At 37.6% G+C, this 18,222-nt stretch overlaps 2 protein-coding genes and 4 non-coding genes across 17 annotated transcripts in view; 1 reads left to right on the top strand and 5 right to left on the bottom strand.

Moving 5' to 3' along the window:
* RFC4 (replication factor C subunit 4) overlaps positions 1 to 11,843 on the top strand; it is a 29,284-nt gene extending 17,441 nt beyond the window's left edge. For 7 of the 8 annotated variants that reach the window (XM_027583786.2, XM_027583794.2, XM_027583787.2 and 4 more), the window contains 9 exons: positions 826 to 904; positions 4,717 to 4,796; positions 6,635 to 6,754; positions 8,771 to 8,914; positions 9,113 to 9,233; positions 9,875 to 10,000; positions 11,108 to 11,188; positions 11,263 to 11,379; positions 11,462 to 11,843. In XM_027583786.2, coding sequence (XP_027439587.1) covers positions 826 to 904; positions 4,717 to 4,796; positions 6,635 to 6,754; positions 8,771 to 8,914; positions 9,113 to 9,233; positions 9,875 to 10,000; positions 11,108 to 11,188; positions 11,263 to 11,379; positions 11,462 to 11,557 — 964 coding nt within the window. In that variant the 3' untranslated portion in view covers positions 11,558 to 11,843. The remainder of the gene's footprint in view (positions 1 to 825; positions 905 to 4,716; positions 4,797 to 6,634; positions 6,755 to 8,770; positions 8,915 to 9,112; positions 9,234 to 9,874; positions 10,001 to 11,107; positions 11,189 to 11,262; positions 11,380 to 11,461) is intronic. The other variant, XM_027583793.2, reaches the window with a different exon arrangement.
* On the bottom strand, positions 11,632 to 18,013 carry EIF4A2 (eukaryotic translation initiation factor 4A2). 5 transcript variants are annotated; one of them, XR_003518040.2, is made up of 12 exons: positions 17,772 to 18,013; positions 16,886 to 16,931; positions 16,669 to 16,801; positions 16,249 to 16,388; positions 15,287 to 15,455; positions 15,086 to 15,195; positions 14,759 to 14,902; positions 14,318 to 14,455; positions 13,994 to 14,083; positions 13,692 to 13,771; positions 13,136 to 13,246; positions 11,632 to 12,420 (listed from the first exon to the last, which is right to left on the bottom strand). XR_003518040.2 is itself a non-coding variant. In XM_027583796.2 (11 exons), the coding sequence occupies exons 1-11, from the start codon at positions 17,798 to 17,800 to the stop codon at positions 12,276 to 12,278; spliced, it is 1,224 nt and encodes a 407-aa protein (XP_027439597.1). In that variant the 5' UTR covers positions 17,801 to 18,013; the 3' UTR covers positions 11,632 to 12,275. The 5 variants fall into 5 exon arrangements, 2 of the variants coding, with proteins under 2 accessions (XP_027439597.1, XP_027439596.1); XR_003518038.2 differs by having other exon boundaries at positions 16,886 to 16,934; positions 17,772 to 17,877; XR_003518039.2 differs by having other exon boundaries at positions 13,140 to 13,246; positions 16,886 to 16,934; positions 17,772 to 17,877.
* On the bottom strand, positions 13,828 to 13,967 carry LOC113919102. Its single transcript, XR_003518832.1, has one exon. It is a non-coding gene; the product is annotated as a small nucleolar RNA SNORA4 (small nucleolar RNA).
* Positions 14,147 to 14,278, bottom strand: LOC113919091. Its single transcript, XR_003518823.1, has one exon. It is a non-coding gene; the product is annotated as a small nucleolar RNA SNORA63 (small nucleolar RNA).
* Positions 14,541 to 14,716, bottom strand: LOC113919129. The gene has a single exon (XR_003518856.1). It is a non-coding gene; the product is annotated as a small nucleolar RNA SNORA81 (small nucleolar RNA).
* Positions 16,490 to 16,558, bottom strand: LOC113919133. Its single transcript, XR_003518860.1, has one exon. It is a non-coding gene; the product is annotated as a small nucleolar RNA SNORD2 (small nucleolar RNA).
* Positions 18,014 to 18,222: the final 209 nt, after the last annotated feature.

Genomic DNA, 18,222 nt, shown 5'->3' with positions numbered 1-18,222 from the left:
GTTAAGCGACTGCCTTCGGCTCAGGTCATGATCCTGGAGTCCCGGGATTGAGTCCCACATCGGGCTCCCTGCTCGGTGGGGCGTCTGCTTCTCCCTCTGACCATCTTCCCTCTCGTGCTCTCTGTCTCTCATTCTCTTTCTCTCTCTCAAATAAATAAAATCTTTAAAAAAAAATTATAAATCAAAGAAGGGCTAGCTAATTAAGCACAATGCCTAATCTTAGGGTTAGGAGTATAACTTTGTTCCAGCTTCTCTTAAAATCACCAGTTAATGATGTAAGATGAAAATTATATGTTATTATACTTCATCTTGGTTAAACTTGTTATTTAGTTAGCTCTCAATCAAGTGACTGGTTAGGTGTTTTTTGTGCAGTTAGGTGATGGATGAAATTGGTAATTGGTAATATAGTTAATTGGTCAATTAACTATATTAACCAAAATAGTTGCCTATCCTGAGGTTATTAAATAGTCCTTCATTTTCAGCGTAAGTGCATGATCTTGTCAAAATATATTACTTTCTGGGTAAGTGTTCACTTTAAATTTTTAACCAGTTGACATTTGTGGTGTAATAAGATCTTTTTGCTTAATTTTTGTAAGCATTATAGATGTAAACTGCATCTATAAAGGGAAAAATGACTTCACTCCTTCAGTATGTATGAGCTTAAAGTAAATACAAGTGGGGTTTCCACCTACTTCTAATTATGAAAGTTTCCCATTTTATTACCAATATATGAGTATTATCATTGATATTTTAGCAAAAGGAACACTTAAGACATTTCTGTGCCTACTATAATATACTAAATAATCTCTTTGGGTTTTTTTCCAGTCGTCCAAAATGTGTGGATGAAGTTGCTTTCCAGGAAGAAGTAGTTGCAGTGCTGAAAAAGTCTTTAGAAGGAGCTGATGTGAGTAGCAGATGATATTTCATGTCATTGGGAGATTTAAGATTTAAATTTTTTTAAAATTAAGATTTAATTGTTTTCATTCTTTTCCTTCCTTTTATAACCTCCTGCCCCCCCTTAAATACTAGCTGTATATTAGTTCAAATATTTATTGAGCATCTCCTATCTTATGGCATTGTTATGTAGTACTTAAGTAGAGACCACTGAACTAGACACACTGGGTCCCTTTTCTTGTGAGCTTTGATTTTGGTGGGGAGACAACAGAGAATAAACGTGGAAGCCAAATAAGAGAATAATAGATAATAATATGCATTATAAAGAAGAGTCAGAGATTCTTTGAAAGTAATTGCTCACCTAATGTTAGGATTTGGTTTGAACTACAATACAAAAAATGAGTATTTAATTCTGCTTATAGCATTGTGGCTTCTGCTGTCCATATGTGGGATAAAAAAAATTCTTCAATGACTTGCATTTTAGATGATTCAGAGACAAGATAAGCCCATAGGAAGAATTAGCAGTTTAAAATTGTGTATGATGAAGTGCTTTAAGAGCTTAGTGAAAGAAGGGGAAAAGTTGCAGATGAAAGTGGGGTGTGGTTTTTGCTTTATTCCCCAGGAAGATTTGCTTCCTTTCTTTCAACCTGGCTACTTTTAGAATTAGAGTTTCTTTTGGCTTTTGCTGCCATTATTCACTTCCTGGAATTACACTATAATAGTATATATTTTGAAAGAAGTTATATTTATCAAACTATTTAAAATCTTTTTCTTTGCCAATTTTTGTTTTGATTTGATCCAAATACCTTTACCTTTTAATTTTATAATATACAGTTTTAATTGTATAGTAATAATTACACAGATTGCAGGACAAGATATATTTTAATTGGCCGTATTCTCAACCCTTGAGGCAAATGTAGTGGGATTATGACCCAGTTCTTGACTTTATACCATCTATCTTACAAGGCTGAATTAAGAACTTTCTCTTTTAAAACACTTATTTAATATCTTATGTTTTTTTTCAGACTAAGTTTTGTAAAACTTAAAGATGAAGTAATTTTTAAAATTCTACAGAGTAAAGAAAAATAATTCATTCTTTCATTTACTCTACTATATGTGCTGCCAAAGCAACACTCTCTCATGTACATTGAAAGATTTTAAAGTAGAATTATAGGTTTTAAAGTAGAATTACAGTAGATGATTTTCAGAAATCAATTTTAAGAAATAATATTCGGCATACAGTTCTTGAGTATACCATATATATCACTGTTATATAATGTAAGGTTTAATAATTTTACCATGTTTTAAGGAACTTAAGTTATTGTATGTGATAGTTACGTGGATGAATTATTACAAATATTGAGGTATGCATGAATCAAAATAATAAAGATGAAAGAACCTAGGAATTTTTTAAAATATAATTCACATACCCAAATTGACTAGCCCAAAGCTACCAGAAGGAAGGAAATAATAAAGATTAGAGTGGAAATAAGTGAAATAGAGACTAAGAAGAAACAATAGAAAAGATCATTGAAACCAAGAGCTGCTTCTTTGAGGGGCGCCGGGGTGGCTCAGTTGGTTAAGCTCAGTCGGTTAAGCATCTGCCTTCAGCTCAGGTCATGATACCTGGGCCCTGGGATCGAGCTTCACATCGGCCTCTGCATCGGGCTCCTGGTTCAGCGAGGAGCTTGCTTCTCCTCCTCCCCACCTCCCCACTCATGCTGTCTCTCGCTCACTCAAATAAATAAAATATTAAAAAAAAAAGCTGGTTCTTTGAAAAGATAAACAAAATTGACAGACCTTTAGCCAGACTCCTCAAGAAAAAGAGAGGACTCAAAATCAGAAATGAAGGAAGAGAAATAGCAAATGACACCACAGAAATACAGAGAATTATAAGAATATTATGGAAAAGCATATACCAACAAATTGGACAACCTAGAAGAAATGGATAAATATTCCTAGAAACTTACAATCTTTCAAAACTGAATCAGGAAGAAACAGAAAATTTGAATAGACCGATTACTAGTAATGAAATTGAATTGGTAATCAAAAAATTCCCAGCAGACAAAAGCTCAGGACCAGATGGCTTCACAAGTGAATTCAACTAAACATTTAAAGAGTTAATACCTATTCTTCTCAAGCTATTCCAAAAAATAGAAGAGGAAGGAAAACTTCCAAATTCATTCCATGAGGCCAACATTACCTTGATACCAAAACCAGTCAAAAAGCTTAGGAGGTTCTTTGGTGTTTGTTTTTAAGTAGCACAACTCATATCTTAAGCTGTATGCTACCAATGTAATAGTCTTCAGTTAATATATTTATCTGTACATTGGCTTATTGTACACATGTTGAGTACTATACAAGATGCTGAGAATACAGATATGAATAAATAAGGTTCTTGACCTTAAGCTTACCATCTAGTGAGGTAGACATATTTTAAAATTAAACCAAAACACTAAATAAAGAACAATAATTGTAAACTATTGTATATAAATAATTGCAAGTTGAATTAAGTGCAACAAAGACTTGATGAGAGAGTAACAGAGGAGTTCCACTTTAGATTGGGTGGTCAGGGAAGGCTTCTGACTTGTAATGTAGTAGAAGTTGGCAAAGCAGGAAAAAAGCAGTCAGACCCTAGCTGGGGGACGGGATAGGCCATAAGTGCTTAGTTGTTGGAATTCATTGTAAATTGGAGCCTGGAAAGGTGAGCAGGTCATGGACGTTCATAAATACAGGTTGGTTTTTGTTCGTCTGGTTTTGTTTTTCTAGGTGGAGTATGAAGCCAGTGAACAGTTTTAAGTAGCAAGCAGAGGGGCATCTGATTTGGGTGAAGAATGGATGGGAAGGTGGAGGGTTAGGCAAGAATGGAAGCAAATAAACTGCTGTCTAGTTTCCCATGTGCAGTGATTTCTGTACGTGAAAGGACATACTGAAGAGTGCAGTTTTATGACAGAGCTCATTAGAATTTAGTACATTTATCAGTCTGTACCACAGATTAGTTGCCTGCTTGATAGGAGCCAAGCCGGTGAGATTTAAGGTATAAAAGAAGATAATTAGTGATTTAGTCTTACCCGTTCTTCCTCTAATTAATTCTCCCTGGCATATGTGGGCATCCCTACAGGGTATATAATCATGGAGTAGAGTACTGCCAGGCACTTAGTAAACTTTTTTTCCCCACCCCTACTCTTGGTACATCAGCTCATCCAGAGCCCTGATAAGTCTTTTTCATTCCTTTTTCCTTTGTATTAGCCAAATTGAAGGTCTCCTTTGGTCTGTTTCCCCCTTGAAGCAATGGACATCTTTATAAAATATAAAATCTTTCTTATATAAAATCTGCCCAATCCTGAGCAGAGGGGTGGGATAGGGAACTGACAGGAGCCTGAGATTCCCTTCAGAAAAAAGAGGTTTCGAGGCGCCTGGCTGGCTTAATCGGTGGAGCTTTGCACTCCTGATCTCAGGGTTATGAGTTCAAGTCCCACATTGGATATAGAGATTACTTAAAAATAAAATCTTTTTTAAAAAGAAAGAAAGGTATCTAATTCCTGCTCTGAAAACTCACGTAGGTATATTGGGTATAAAACAGTAATAAATATTGATTCAGCTTAACATATTAGACATTTGGGGGGAAAGTATAGTATTATGTGAAAAAGCAGGATTCACAACTACTAATAGTGTGATACTGGTTATATTAAGAAATATTTGTATTCAGATATGTGCCTTATTAGGGAAGTTGTTGCACTGTTCCATAGACATTTTTAGTCATCATTTTCATCTATTTGTACCAGAATACAATTTTTAAAAAATAAAATTTAACTTCTACAGCTCCCTAATCTCTTGTTTTATGGGCCACCTGGAACTGGAAAAACATCCACCATTTTGGCAGCAGCTAGGGAGCTTTTTGGGTAAGTTGAAATCTCTCTTTTTTTAAAGACTTGACACCAGAAATCTCTGCTTTTCTTTAACTAAAAATTTGTATTTTGTTTCTTTGTAAGGTTATTATTTCTGTATTTTTTATTAATTCAGTGGGCCCGTTTCCAGTTCCTCCCCTCCAATAAATAAGCTTGCCTGCATCTTTTGTAATCTTCATTCTGAACCTTATTCAAATGTTTGATGTACTACAACATAGGAAGCCTCATGATTTTTGTCGTCACTAACTTTTTCATTTTGATTTTGGAGCCCAAAGGACCCATCCTGTCTTTATTCATGCCAATACTTTCATCACTATCTTAACGGTGGTTGTGTTCACACATCTGTGTCTCGTGCTAATGACCTCACACCACTCCTTCTAGAGTTCTTTCTTGCTCTGGCCTTGGAGTGGCTAGGCCAGCTCCTTGACCTGAAGTATCTTGAGTGTGAGCAGAATATGTAGTAGTTGATGCAGAATTCCAGGTATACCAGAAGACCTCTGTTAGCCACTTTCTTAGGTTCTTCTTCCAGGATTGACTGTCTTGGCTTACCAACCATTGTAGATGAGCTTTTTACCTAGAGTTAAAAGATATATATCGGCCCAGGTATGATATCCCTAAAACATGCACCAATAGCAAAGTCTGTCTTAATCACTTCTCAGCCTTTTGGCTAAGATCTAGTGTACCAAAGGCTATCTTGAATTTATCCAGAACTTTTATATCAGGCATATGGTCAAAGGATACATCTGAAATCCTACATGTGAAAATAATCAGATGCCTCTGAAACCACCAAATATGTACAGATAATTAGTTATGTTGAAATGTGAAGAAAAAAGGGGAAGGTGCTGTGAACCTAATATTTTATTTGATAGCAATTTTTGTTTCTCAAGGAAATTATAAAAGGGCTTTTTTGATTATTCCACAACTTAGATCCAACCTGATGAACCAGCCTTAGCAATGTAGTCATAATGAAACCCAAGTAGTTTATTAATACTTTTTGAGAGTAGGTCAGTCCAGATTATATAATTTTAAAATATCCTGTTAAAAATAATGTTTGTCCTTTAGAATTAACTTTAATTATGAATTCCACATTTCATAGTATATGTAGTTTTAAAATGGAAAATATATGCACAGAACTTTATGAATGTGCCCATAGAAAAATGCTTAGGTTATCATGCTGTTTAGGAAAACTAAAGACAAAACTAAGTCCCAATTCTTGTTTTTTTAATTAAAAAATAAATACATGTATAATAAAGTAGAGGAAAGTTTTCAAAAACAAAGACTTGGCAGGGTGTGCCAGTTATTTTAATTTTCTTTTGATTTCTCAGACGACCCTATGGTGAGCTATTTTTAATAATTTTTTTTTAAACTCAAAAAACCTGTTCATATTTTAATCCAGTAATAGTCCTTATAGCAAGCTACCCTATGGAAATAATTGAAAATATGCTCTGTTGGAGCATTATTTAAAATTGTACTATATTTAAAGCTAAATATCTAACAATAGAAGAATAAGTAAATGATGGTACAATCATAGGATAGAATGTCATATAGTTATTAAAATGGTATTTACAGTGGTTCTGATGACATGGCAAGATGTTTATGATATAATCTTAAGTGGAAAATTGACTTAAAATTTTATTATGTGATACCATCTACCTGTTTTTTTAAACTGCATGTCTCTACAAAATAAATACAAAAGTGATTGCATGCCTTCTATCTAGTACTTACTAGGTGGATTTTAAACTACTACAGAATGTGCAATTGTTAAAATGTGGCTTAAACCTCAGTTACTTATATGCTCTGTTATTTTTCATATTTGTTTCATTTTGACATAGGCCTGAACTTTTTCGATTAAGGGTTCTTGAGTTAAATGCATCCGATGAACGTGGAATACAAGTAGTTAGAGAAAAAGTGAAGAATTTTGCTCAATTAACTGTGTCAGGAAGTCGTTCAGAGTAAGTAAAGCCCACTTTTCCTTCTTTATACCATGTCATTGCATTTGTTTAAAATACGTTTCTGCCAAATGTCCAACTCCTTTTTCATGTTAGATCGTATATTTTTTTTATTTTATTTTTTTAAGTAATCTCTACAAGCAACATGGGGCTCAAACTTACAACCCCAAGATTAAGAGCTGCTTGTTCTACTGACTGAGCCAGCCAGATGTCCTTTTATCTAAATTATTTAAACCCAGAAATGACCTTTCCATTATAATACCTAATTTTAAATTGTTTAGCTGTCAAGGGTTTTGAACTTATGTTTTGTCTAAGGAGTGTTTATTAATCAAATTTGGTAGTTTGGTGGTACACTGCTAGTAAAATATCCTGATTTTTGTTATTGTGTTATAAAAAAAAGTTCTGTCAGGTATCTTAAGCTTCAGTGTATATTTCCTAATTAGGGTGACCATATAAGTTATTGTCCAAACTGAGACACTTTTAGAGTAAAAGAGGAAGTATTATTAATAATTTAAATAGGACTGCTCTGAGTTAAACAAGGATGTTTAGTCAGCTACTTATAGTCTTATGTGGCACAGTTCTAAGATTAAATTTTTTGGAACCTGGTATATATTTAAATTCATATCAGAGCACACTTAAGAATTTGTAGAAAGTGAATGACTGATTTTTGATATCTACCTTGGATTGACAATGCATATAAATCCTATATTTGATAAGGGACTTGGATCAAGAATATATAAAGAACTCGTACATTTTAGTAATCAAGAGAAAACCCAATTTAAAAGGCGAGCTGATACACCTTACACCAAAGAAGATACAGTAGTCCCCCTTTAACTGTGGTTTCAGTCAGTTTCCATGGTTTCACTTGCCTACACTCAGCTGAAGTCCAGAGCAAATGATTCACCTTCTGACATAATCATCAGAAGGTCATTAGTAAGTAACCTAACATACATCACAGTGCCTATGTCATACTTCACTTTGTCTCATCACATAGGCATTTTACCATCTCACATCACAAGAAGGGGGAGTACAGTTCAATAAGATATTCTGAGAGAGACCACAGTTGCATAACTTCTGTTACACTATATTGTTAAAATTGTTTTCTTTCATTGTTATATTGTAATGATGTTATTGTTGTTAATCTCTTACTGTGCCTGATTTATAAATCGAACTTTTTCATAGGTATGTGTGTATAGGAAAAACACAGCATATATATATTTATATACTGTTTGATACTATCCAGGGCTTCAGGCATCTGCTGGGGTCTTAGAACACATTCCCTGTGGATAAGGGGGGACTACTATACAAAAGGCCCCTAAAGACATGAAAACATGCTCATCAACATCATTAGCCATAGGGAAATGCAAATCGAAACCATGATAAGATACCACTTTTTGCATACTAGGATAGCTCTTAGCAAAAAGACAACATATTGGCAAGAATGTGGAGAAATTGGAATCCTTATACTTCACTGGTTGGAATGTAAAATGGTTACAGACATTTTGAAAATAGTTTGGCAGGTCCTCTAAAAATTAAACATAGAGTTACCAGATAACCCACTAATTCCAGTCCTAGGTGTATACCCATAAGAAACGAAAAAATAGGTCTATTCAAAACATGTTAAAAAATGTTCGTTAGCAGTATTAGTCATAGTAGTCAAAACGTGGGAACAACCCAACTATCCATCAACCTATGAATGAACGAATAAAATGTGGTATATCCCTTTGCCATATTATTTAGCGATGAAAAGGAAAGACGTAATGACATACTACAACATGGATGAACCTTGAAAGCATGCTAAGTGAAAGAAACCAATCACAAAAGACAATGTATTAATCCATTTATATGAAATGTGCAGAATAGATCTGTAGAGACAAAGTAGAGATCCAAGATTGCCTACAGCTGGGAGAACTGGAAGGCGTGATGGGCATGGGGTTTCTTTTTGGGATGATGAGAGTTTTCTAAAATTAGATTTTGGTGACAGTATATGAATTATAACTCCCTGTTTCTCTGAATCAGTGGGAAGCCATGTCCTCCTTTTAAGATTGTGATTCTGGATGAGGCAGATTCTATGACCTCAGCTGCTCAGGCAGCTTTACGACGTACCATGGAGAAGGAGTCTAAAACCACGCGATTCTGTCTCATCTGTAACTATGTCAGTCGGTATGTATATTGTCCTGAAGATAGATGGTAGGCAGCCTTGTTTTGATAACTCCAGTTAGGGAGAGAAAAAAATGTAAATGTTTCAAGGCTACAATAATTTCTCCTCCATCAAGTCTTGATTTGTTCTTGATAAAAATGAGTTCTTTGGGGGAAAATCTTTAGATACTGACTTTTTTTTCCCCCCCCGATATTTTACAGAATAATTGAACCTCTGACGTCTAGATGTTCTAAATTCCGATTCAAACCACTGTCAGATAAAATTCAACAGCAGCGATTACTAGACATTGCTGATAAAGAACATGTGAGAATTAGCAATGAGGTAATTACTAATTATTACAAATACTGTTATTACGAATTCCTTTGACGAATTCCTAAGAGGTCCCAAAAGCATCAAATGTGGTGCTTTAATTTCTGATGCCTTCAGGCAAAGTTAAGCTAAAAGAGCAACACTTGGAATGTCTAGGTTCAGCCTTCTTGTTACTATTATAAGTTTATTACCAATATTTCAGAGAGCCAGAACTGGGGCAGATTTCAAACACATAGTGCAAATTCGCCGATAACAAATCTCTGCATAATAAGATTTTAGTGTCCTAATATTTCACTTGAGGAGTGAATTTTGTGATGAAATTTTGGTGGAAGAGGATATGTAGGCCTTATCATTTTAACAGAATTTAACCGTACTTGAATCGTCTTTATGTATTCAAGAAAATAGGATTAGAAATACGGAACATTTCTTTGTCTCTGCAGATTTCTTTCAAAGACAAGAGATCTCTAGCCTTCCACTGGACTGATGCTATCTCCATGAATTTTGTCATTACAGGACTGATAACATTCCCTTAAAACCAAAAATGTTTTTCTCCAACCAGCTCTAGGCTAAAACAGCATTTTTTCACTTTTCTTTATTAAAGTCAAAGTCTTCATTGGCCATCACAGGTTAAAAATTTTTTTTTCTCTTTTCAGGGAATAGCTTATCTTGTTAAAGTGTCAGAAGGAGATTTAAGAAAAGCCATTACATTTCTTCAAAGTGCTACCCGATTAACAGGTGGAAAGGAGATCACAGAGAAGGTGATCACAGACATTGCTGGGGTAAGAACATGAGATAATTTTAGAAATTTTGGTTGGGCTTGGGGCTCATAGAAAATTTTCATCTAACAAATGTATTCAGAATGTTTATTATGTGCTGGTTTAATCCATTTAGGCAGCTTTAACAAAATACTGTAAGCTGAGTGGCTTATAAACAAATTTCACAGTTCAGGAGGCTGGGCAGTCCAAGGTCAAGATACCTGTATTGAGTATCTGGTGAGGACCAACTTCTTAGTACATAGACTCCTAAGGGTTCATGGACTCAGCTGTATCCTTTCTGGCAGAAAGAGCTTTTATAAGGGTACTAATCCCTTTCATGGGGATTCTGCTCTCATACCTAATCAACTTCCCAAAGTTCTCACCTTAATTTCACAGTAGGGATTTTTAACATGAAACCCGAGGAACACATTTAGTCTATAGCATGTGCTACGTAACTATGCTAGAAACTGTTATATGGAAATAACCTGGAAGCATCACAACACTTCAGTGATATGGCAGTTAAGAGAGATTTAACAGATATCCCTGTTCTTACAAATCTGACAAAGGGTCATATATAAAAGGGCAATATCCCACTTGGAGAAATCATTTGTCAGGGTTCATCTCTACTAGTATGTTAAGTACTACTTTTAAGACTTCGCTCCTAAGATATTTTTCATACCGTTATGAAATTGGTAGCATTAGTCCCCTTTAATTTTCTGGGTATTATAAGCTTTGTAAAAGCAATCTCACTAGTGACATCTTTACTAGGAAAGGGGGCACCTCCCTTTAAATTCCCTTTTTAAACTAGTTGATAATGTTAGCCACTGATGAGGAAGTTAGAACCACTTGGGTCCGAGCCATTGGGGAGAATTTTTAGCTGCTCACCCACTGACCAGTTCAGTTGTTCTTGTCCCATCGTGGCCCAAGCCTGAAACTATCAGAAGCAAAGAAAAATCTGTATACTTCAGGGGCATTAAAAATTTTTTTAAAAGCAAAATGCATCACTATTACCTAATCAGGGTTAGGTTATGGTTACCTGAAAAAGCTTATTTCAGTAGCTTTCTGGAGCTCCATGATAGGAGCATGAGGCTCTTCCCAAGTTCTCTTCCTTTGCATTCTCTCAAACTTTAGGTAATGCCAGCTGAGACTATTGATGGAATATTTGCTGCGTGTCAGAGTGGCTCTTTTGATAAACTAGAAGCTGTGGTAAAAGTAAGTCACTTTACAGGTAACTTTGGGGAAGGAAAAAATAATGGTCCTACCAAATTCAACTGTTTCTGTTGCAGGACTTAATTGATGAGGGCCATGCAGCAACTCAGCTTGTTAATCAATTTCATGATGTGGTTGTAGAAAATGATAACCTTTCTGATAAACAGAAATCCATTATCACAGAAAAACTTGCTGTAAGTAGGCCCTTCACGTTTCAGCAAAATGTGTTAAATACAACTCAATGGCAAATTTTCCTAACTTTTAGTTTTTTTATAGGAAGTAGATAAATGCTTAGCAGATGGTGCTGATGAACATCTACAACTCATCAGCCTCTGTGCGACGGTGATGCAGCAGTTAACTCAGAATTGCTGAAAGGATCATTTTTGTAAGATACAATTTTGTAAGCTACAAGTATGATCTGATAAAAATAAAATGACCAAAGCACCTTTAAAGTGAATATACAATTTATTTAACATTCAAACTTCATTAAGACATGTGCAATATGGCAATTTTACTGGGATTTAACCCTACCTAGGATATGATTGCTTGCTGGGGCTTAGCAACAGGGTCCAGTTCACACTTAGCACTAATTAAATACTTTATTGAATAAATACAATACCAAACAAAATGCATTCAAATGCTTTCTAAAAAAAAAAAATCAATTTTAAAGGCCTTTCTATTCAGGCTAATGACAAACACAATAAAGGCAGATATGCTAGTTTAACATAATTGGCTGATTTTATACAGCACTTATATCTTTTAGTCCACAAGTATATTATTAAATGATAGAGAACATCTAATACAACCATTTCTACAGAACTAGGAAATAAATTTCTAAGAAAGAAAGATTTTACAGACCCCATCTTTTATACCCAACCCCAACAGTCTAACTCTAAAGAGGATAAAGCCAATGCCTTTCCTCACAAGAGCTCACGACTAAAGTCGCTTTGCTATCAAAATCTGTATTTCTGATCCGTTATGAGCATTGAGACAAGATTCAAATATTCCCAAAGAAAGAAGCACAATGCACGTTGTGATCGCCTATTCAGCAACAGCGAGCACTGCATTCAAAACTATCTCATCCCAGGAATTAAATAAGGTCAGCCACATTCATTGGCATTTCCTCCACTGTAGTATTGTAGAAAGTCTCAATGTCACGAAGAATCCTCTTGTCTTCTTCAGTAACAAAGTTTATAGCCACACCTTTCCTCCCAAATCGACCCCCTCTGCCAATTCTGTGTAAGAAAAAGAAATCAGAGCAATTAGAATGTTACTTCTCCAGTATGAATGAACTACTGAACATGATGATCCACTTGTTAACCATCAGCTGCTGTTTACTTAATAGGGTTATAGTTCGTGCTTCTAATTGGAGCGCACTAGCTGCTAATCAATATCTAGAGAAAAAAATCTTCCTTTGCAGTTAGTGCCAAAAGGATTCAAGGCTTGTCTGGCTGCAAAATGAGATTTTATCAGGTGTCTTGTTGAGCATTACTTTTAAAGCAGATGACAGTATTGTGTTTGGGGTAATGAAATTAAAGCCCATACCAAAGTGGGCCAGCCAAGAGCAGATGTCAGCCTGGGACAGATGTAAACACCAGGGATAAAACAAAAAGAACAGTTATGTAAATCCATTTCGACGCACCTCTGGAACTGTAAACTGTAAATATAAATGCTGCAAGGTTAACTATTGTCTAAAACTTACAACTTTTTCCAGTGGGAAAACAAGTATTTGGTATGGTGACCCAAACTTATCACTGCTTTTTTTGCTCAGTTTCACACGTTGTAACTCAAAATTAACTCAAACGTGTTTACCTCCAGAACAGCTTTCTACCTTCCTGATAGAAACCAGACAACACAAACCGCCTAAGAGACTAACGTACAAAAATGCCTTGGCTGGAACAACTTAAAAATATCAAATAATCATGACAAAAGAAAAACAAATATAAATACCGACTCGCTCTTTATTCAAACAGTGTGCGGTTTCGCTTATGATTCCACGTCCTAAATTACGTCAACGCCGTTTCTGAGCGCCATCTCGTCATCAACTGCTGCTATCGACTCCTGTATTTTTTAAAAAGTCTTTTTTTACATCATATAACAAAGTACAGTTCAATTTACTTAGGGATAAAGCCACTATAACTAAACCAGGGTCTGCTCAAATTGCTACCAGACAACACCAAGAAAATCCCAACTACAGAGGAATCACCAAGAAAGCAAGCACATGGACACAAGAACTTCACTAAAAACTCAAAAATAAGCTAAGACCAACAGATCTAAACCACCTGATCTGTATGTAGTAAGTCCACAATTTGGGCAACATTTACAACTGTTTTCCCACTGTAGTTGACCAATCTTCCCAAGTACAATTTTAGTTACATCTTACCAAGTTACTAAGTCTTTCTGCTTTCCTGATACGAAGTTACCTTTCAAACAAATCAATCCGTAGAAAAGCCACACATGAATTCATTTTGCCAATACAATAACAGCCAAAATGCCACCTACTCACCTGTGAATATAGTTTTCACGATTGGTAGGTAGATCATAGTTTATAACCAATGACACTTGTTGCACATCAATCCCACGAGCCTGAAACACAATGGTACAGTGTTCAAATTCTAATTTAAAGAGCTAGACAGCTATGTAATGTAGGCCACAAAATAGTAGTGAACTATGGTAAGTGGTATAGCCCACTGTGGAGTGTGGTCTTTTCTTTACTCTCCCAAAGAGCCCAAACTGGTAAAGGTTATCAAAAAACCTTCCCCCCAAAACAAACTTTTGGTAGATTAAAAAGAACAGTGAGAGACTTACCAACAAGTCAGTAGTGATCAAAACACGGCTTGACCCTGATCGGAATTCCCTCATGATAACATCTCTTTCCTTCTGGTCCATGTCACCATGCTGCAAATTAACAAACCTTAATTCAAGAATCACCAGTCAAATCAACTATTTAATTTTACTGACATGTATGAGACCAAGCGTCCCTGGCTGCTGCAGGGGTATAGCAGACAGGTATAGTTAAGAAACAACTTTATTTTGAGCAGGGGGAACGACAACACAGCACTTAACAGCTATATTGTAGTCTAAATCCTGCTTTAATGAAAATACACTTATCACTACTAGAACACCTCTTACCAGAGCAGAAACTGTGAAGTCCCTGGCATGCATTTTCTCAGTGAGCCAGTCCACCTTGCGCCTTGTATTGAGAAAAATAACAGCCTGAGTAATCGTCAGTGTCTCGTACAAGTCACAAAGTGTATCCAACTTCCATTCCTACAATTTTTCAAAGTTAACAGTTATTAAAATCTAGTTTCCAATTCAGGTTCGTTAGAAATTCATTCTGTTAAGCCTATCCAAGACATATTGCACCAAATCTTAAGACAAAGGACACTGGACATTAAGAAAGAGGTCCACCCCAGTCTTTACAATCTAGTGCAGTTACTTTTCTTCTTGTGTGTACTCTGCTAGCATTATTACAAAAACTAAGGCAATCCTAGTTTCTGCAATTTTAGCACAGTGCTTATACAAGAAGGCTAAAAAATGAACTACATCTTAATTGTTAAGTAATTAAATTACCTCTCTTTCAACATTAATATAAAACTGTTTGATTCCTTCAAGGGTCAATTCTTCCTTTTTCACCAGAATTCGAATTGGATCTCTCATGAATTTTTTGGTCACTTCCAACACATCAGTTGGCATTGTGGCAGAAAGCAACACAACCTTAAAAAGACAACGATTATATGGTCACACAAATAGCACAACTTTCACAATACTCAAACTGAGACCTAGTGTCTTTGTCTCACTATAATTGCTTTAAGCAGGGGGAAGGACAAATCCATCAGTACACCTGCATTAAACCTAAGCCCCAACCTACTATAGGACAGGGAGTAAAATTAAACTCACCTGAATACTCGTATTTAATTTTTGGAAAATCTCATAGATTTGATCCTTAAACCCTCGGCTCAACATTTCATCTGCTTCATCCAAAACAAACATTTTGATCCATTTTGGAGCTGACAAAGAAAGTCGTACACACTATCAGCTCTAGATGCGCAGAGATACTATTTAAGTAACAAATTATACTCATTGGACAGCAATACTTACAAAGATATCTTCTGTTTAACATATCAAATACTCTCCCTGGTGTACCAACAACAATGTGTGGTGCTTCAGCCTGCAGTTTTTGCATTTCATTCCGAACATTGGTTCCACCAATGCAGGCATGACAAGTTGCTCCCATATAGTCTCCAAGTGCCAGAATTACCTTTTGGATCTAAAAGCCAAAACCTTAATTATTATCCAGTAGAATTATAGGCTCTGTGCCTAAACTTCCAAAGCATATGGCAAATATCTGGTCTGCAAATAGCTTCTATGCATGCACAATACTTAACTATTTCCAAGCTTAAAATGCAGACTGATCTAACTGCTTCATGATAAAATGCCTTTAACATGTCTTCCTTGTGCCTTGTCAAACTTGGGATCCTGTTGCCCCAGATACCAGCTAGGTTAATTAATGATTTTAGTTAAATCATTTCCTACATTGCTTTTCATTGTGTAGGAAGGTGTAAATAGTGGAACTCTGCAATTATATCTAGGACAACTTGTTGATACTTCAGTTTTTCCCAAAGTACTGAACCTTATGTCCTCTTGACCTTAATAAAACCTAGTTTTATTAGCAAGGTTTTACTTCAAAGCCAATATAGCAGTGAGCTTTGAAAACATAGCATGCAACAGATGCATCACAAACTACTGAGACAGTCAAATGATAACATGTCACTGCAGTTTTCATGTTGCACAACTGCATTCAAACTTAAAAATGGGACAGATCTAGTCCACCCTGAAAAGCTTTGGTTTCTCAAATCTGTTAAGACAACCCTGCAAACCGTACCTGCACACCCAATTCCTATTTTTAACTTTCAACAAAAACTCCCTGCATGCATGGACAATTAAAAAGGAAGGCTCTTACTGATAGGACCAATTTATACTAAGTTTTAAATTCTTCACAGTTGTGAAACCTGAAACCTATGCAACACGCAAGCAGTTTTTTTGAACTACACTATCAATACCTGTTGAGCCAGTTCTCTGGTGGGGGCCAATACTAGTGCTTGGGTCTCCTTGAACTCAATCTCCAACTGTTGCAGGATGGAAATAGCAAATGTGGCTGTCTTGCCAGTACCTGACTGAGCTTGAGCAATCACATCATACCCTAAAAAAAGTAGGATACATATTTACCGATCCCACATCAAACCGCCACTTCTAGTTCACACCATGTATTCCGTTTGGAACATTAATTATGCCCAAATAATCAAGTGATCAGCAATGAGTATTCTCTTCATTTCAGGTCAGTCCCGAAAGATGATTGCCATCATTTCACTTTAAGGAATACAAACAGGTGCTAGTCCCCCAGAAGTTACTTTCCCTTTTATGGTCCAGGTCTTTCTAGAACAGTTAATCCATTTTTAAAAAGTACTAACTAGTTCTTTTACCTTTAATACAAGGAATAATAGCTCTCTGTTGAATAGCTGAAGGCTTCTCAAAACCGTAAGCATAGATGCCCCGAAGAAGAGACTCCTTTAAATTCATATCGTCAAAGTTATCAACAATCTCATTCCAGTTGCTCTGTAAATTACATATAAAAGAGACAATAAATGGGATGAACAAGCTCACCTTTCCAACGTTTCAAAATCAACCACCATTTCTTACCTCGATGACACCATCAGGGTCCATTCCCTCTGGGCCTCCATGTTCTCTGCTGACAAAAATACTGCAGTTAGATAACATCCCTTTCCCCTGCCATCCTTAACTACACATTAAGGGAGAGCCCTATTATACAGCCGGTTTCATCTGGCCACCCTCCCCTGCACGTGTACACCCCCAAGGCAGTAAAAGAAGCTGGCGGTGCAGGGTACGGAATGTTCTGTGCGCGCCTGCCCAAAAGCCGGCAACAGGGGACGCCCAGGAAAGGCCCCACGGACGCCGGCCCTTCCCCCAGGCCGGAGCGCCAGGCGCTCCCGTCTCGGCGGCAGACCGTCTCGCGAGAGCTCCACGCGCTGAGCTCCGCCCCTTACACTGCGCAAGCCGGGGTGATTGACGCGGGCTGAGGCCTGGCGAGAGCGATGCCAACGGTTCGCAGGGACCCCGTTGCCGGCGCGGTCCCATCCGCCTTGTGGCCTTGGCGAGCGGGCGCCGCTGTCACCCTACCCCCACCCCACCTAAAGTCGAGCACTGCAACTCGCGCCTTCCGCCGTAAATAAAGCTTCGGGCCCCGTTGCACTGTCTCGACTGCTGCCTGCGCCACCGCTTTAACTGTACCTCCTCCGTACGGGCAGGAGAAGCGGCCGGGATTTCAAAGCGTCTTCAGGAGAAAAAAAAAAAAAAAAAACCCTCCAACCACTCTGTTTTTGTACCCTTGCCTCCCCGCAATCCAGGCCTTACCCATCATGGAAGCTTCTCGAAGGGCAGAGGCGTGCTAAACCCCAAGGAAACGCCTATGAACCCAGAGCTCCCTGCCTCCACGCCGTCCATTACCATCTCCGCCGGTGTCATATGACCTTCACCACACTACACCACCGCCGAGAAAGCGCCATACCTGTTATAATCCGCGGAGCCACCAGACATGATCCGAAGACCCACTCAGCGCCCGACTGGAAAGACAGCGGTACCGCGCCACCCGTTTTTTATAGGCTCGCGGCCGGAACCCGTTTTCTGCGGAGGAATTTTCTCGTCGCTCTTCGGTCATCCACCAAATTGTAATCCTGGGGTCCTTAGCTCGGAAAATATCCTAAGCGAGTGGGTGGGAAAATCCAAATTTGGTTATTTCTCGATCTTACAGGGCCGCTGGAAATCCCAGGGCCTTGGGGGAAGGTTGGGACTCTTTGCCTTGCGGCGGAAGAATATTGCAGCAAGCGGTGGCCAAACCGCGCTCCCCCCCCCCCCCCCCGCCCCGCTCCTACGGGGTTTCCGCGTCCCTGAAACAGAGGCAGCCGGGGGAGCCGAGCGGGACCGGGAGGCGGAAGCCTGGGGCGGCTGCGTCCTGGGCA

This window comes from Zalophus californianus, chromosome 1 (assembly GCF_009762305.2).
Source record: "Zalophus californianus isolate mZalCal1 chromosome 1, mZalCal1.pri.v2, whole genome shotgun sequence".
Classification (NCBI taxonomy): Eukaryota; Metazoa; Chordata; class Mammalia; order Carnivora; family Otariidae; genus Zalophus; species Zalophus californianus.
Note: the sequence above shows the minus strand (reverse complement) of the source record. Positions and strands in the feature narration are given on the sequence as shown.

Excerpts from the sequence above, each read along its gene's own strand:
- EIF4A2 (XM_027583795.2), bottom strand. The coding sequence starts at position 17,800 with ATGTCTGGTGGCTCCGCGGATTATAACAG. Across the intron at positions 16,389-16,668 it reads TATTATTCCTTGTATTAAAG|GGTATGATGTGATTGCTCAA; the intron begins GTAAAAGAACTA and ends TACTTTTTTTAG. Across the intron at positions 14,456-14,758 it reads ATATTAATGTTGAAAGAGAG|GAATGGAAGTTGGATACACT; the intron begins GTAATTTAATTA and ends GAAAAATTGTAG.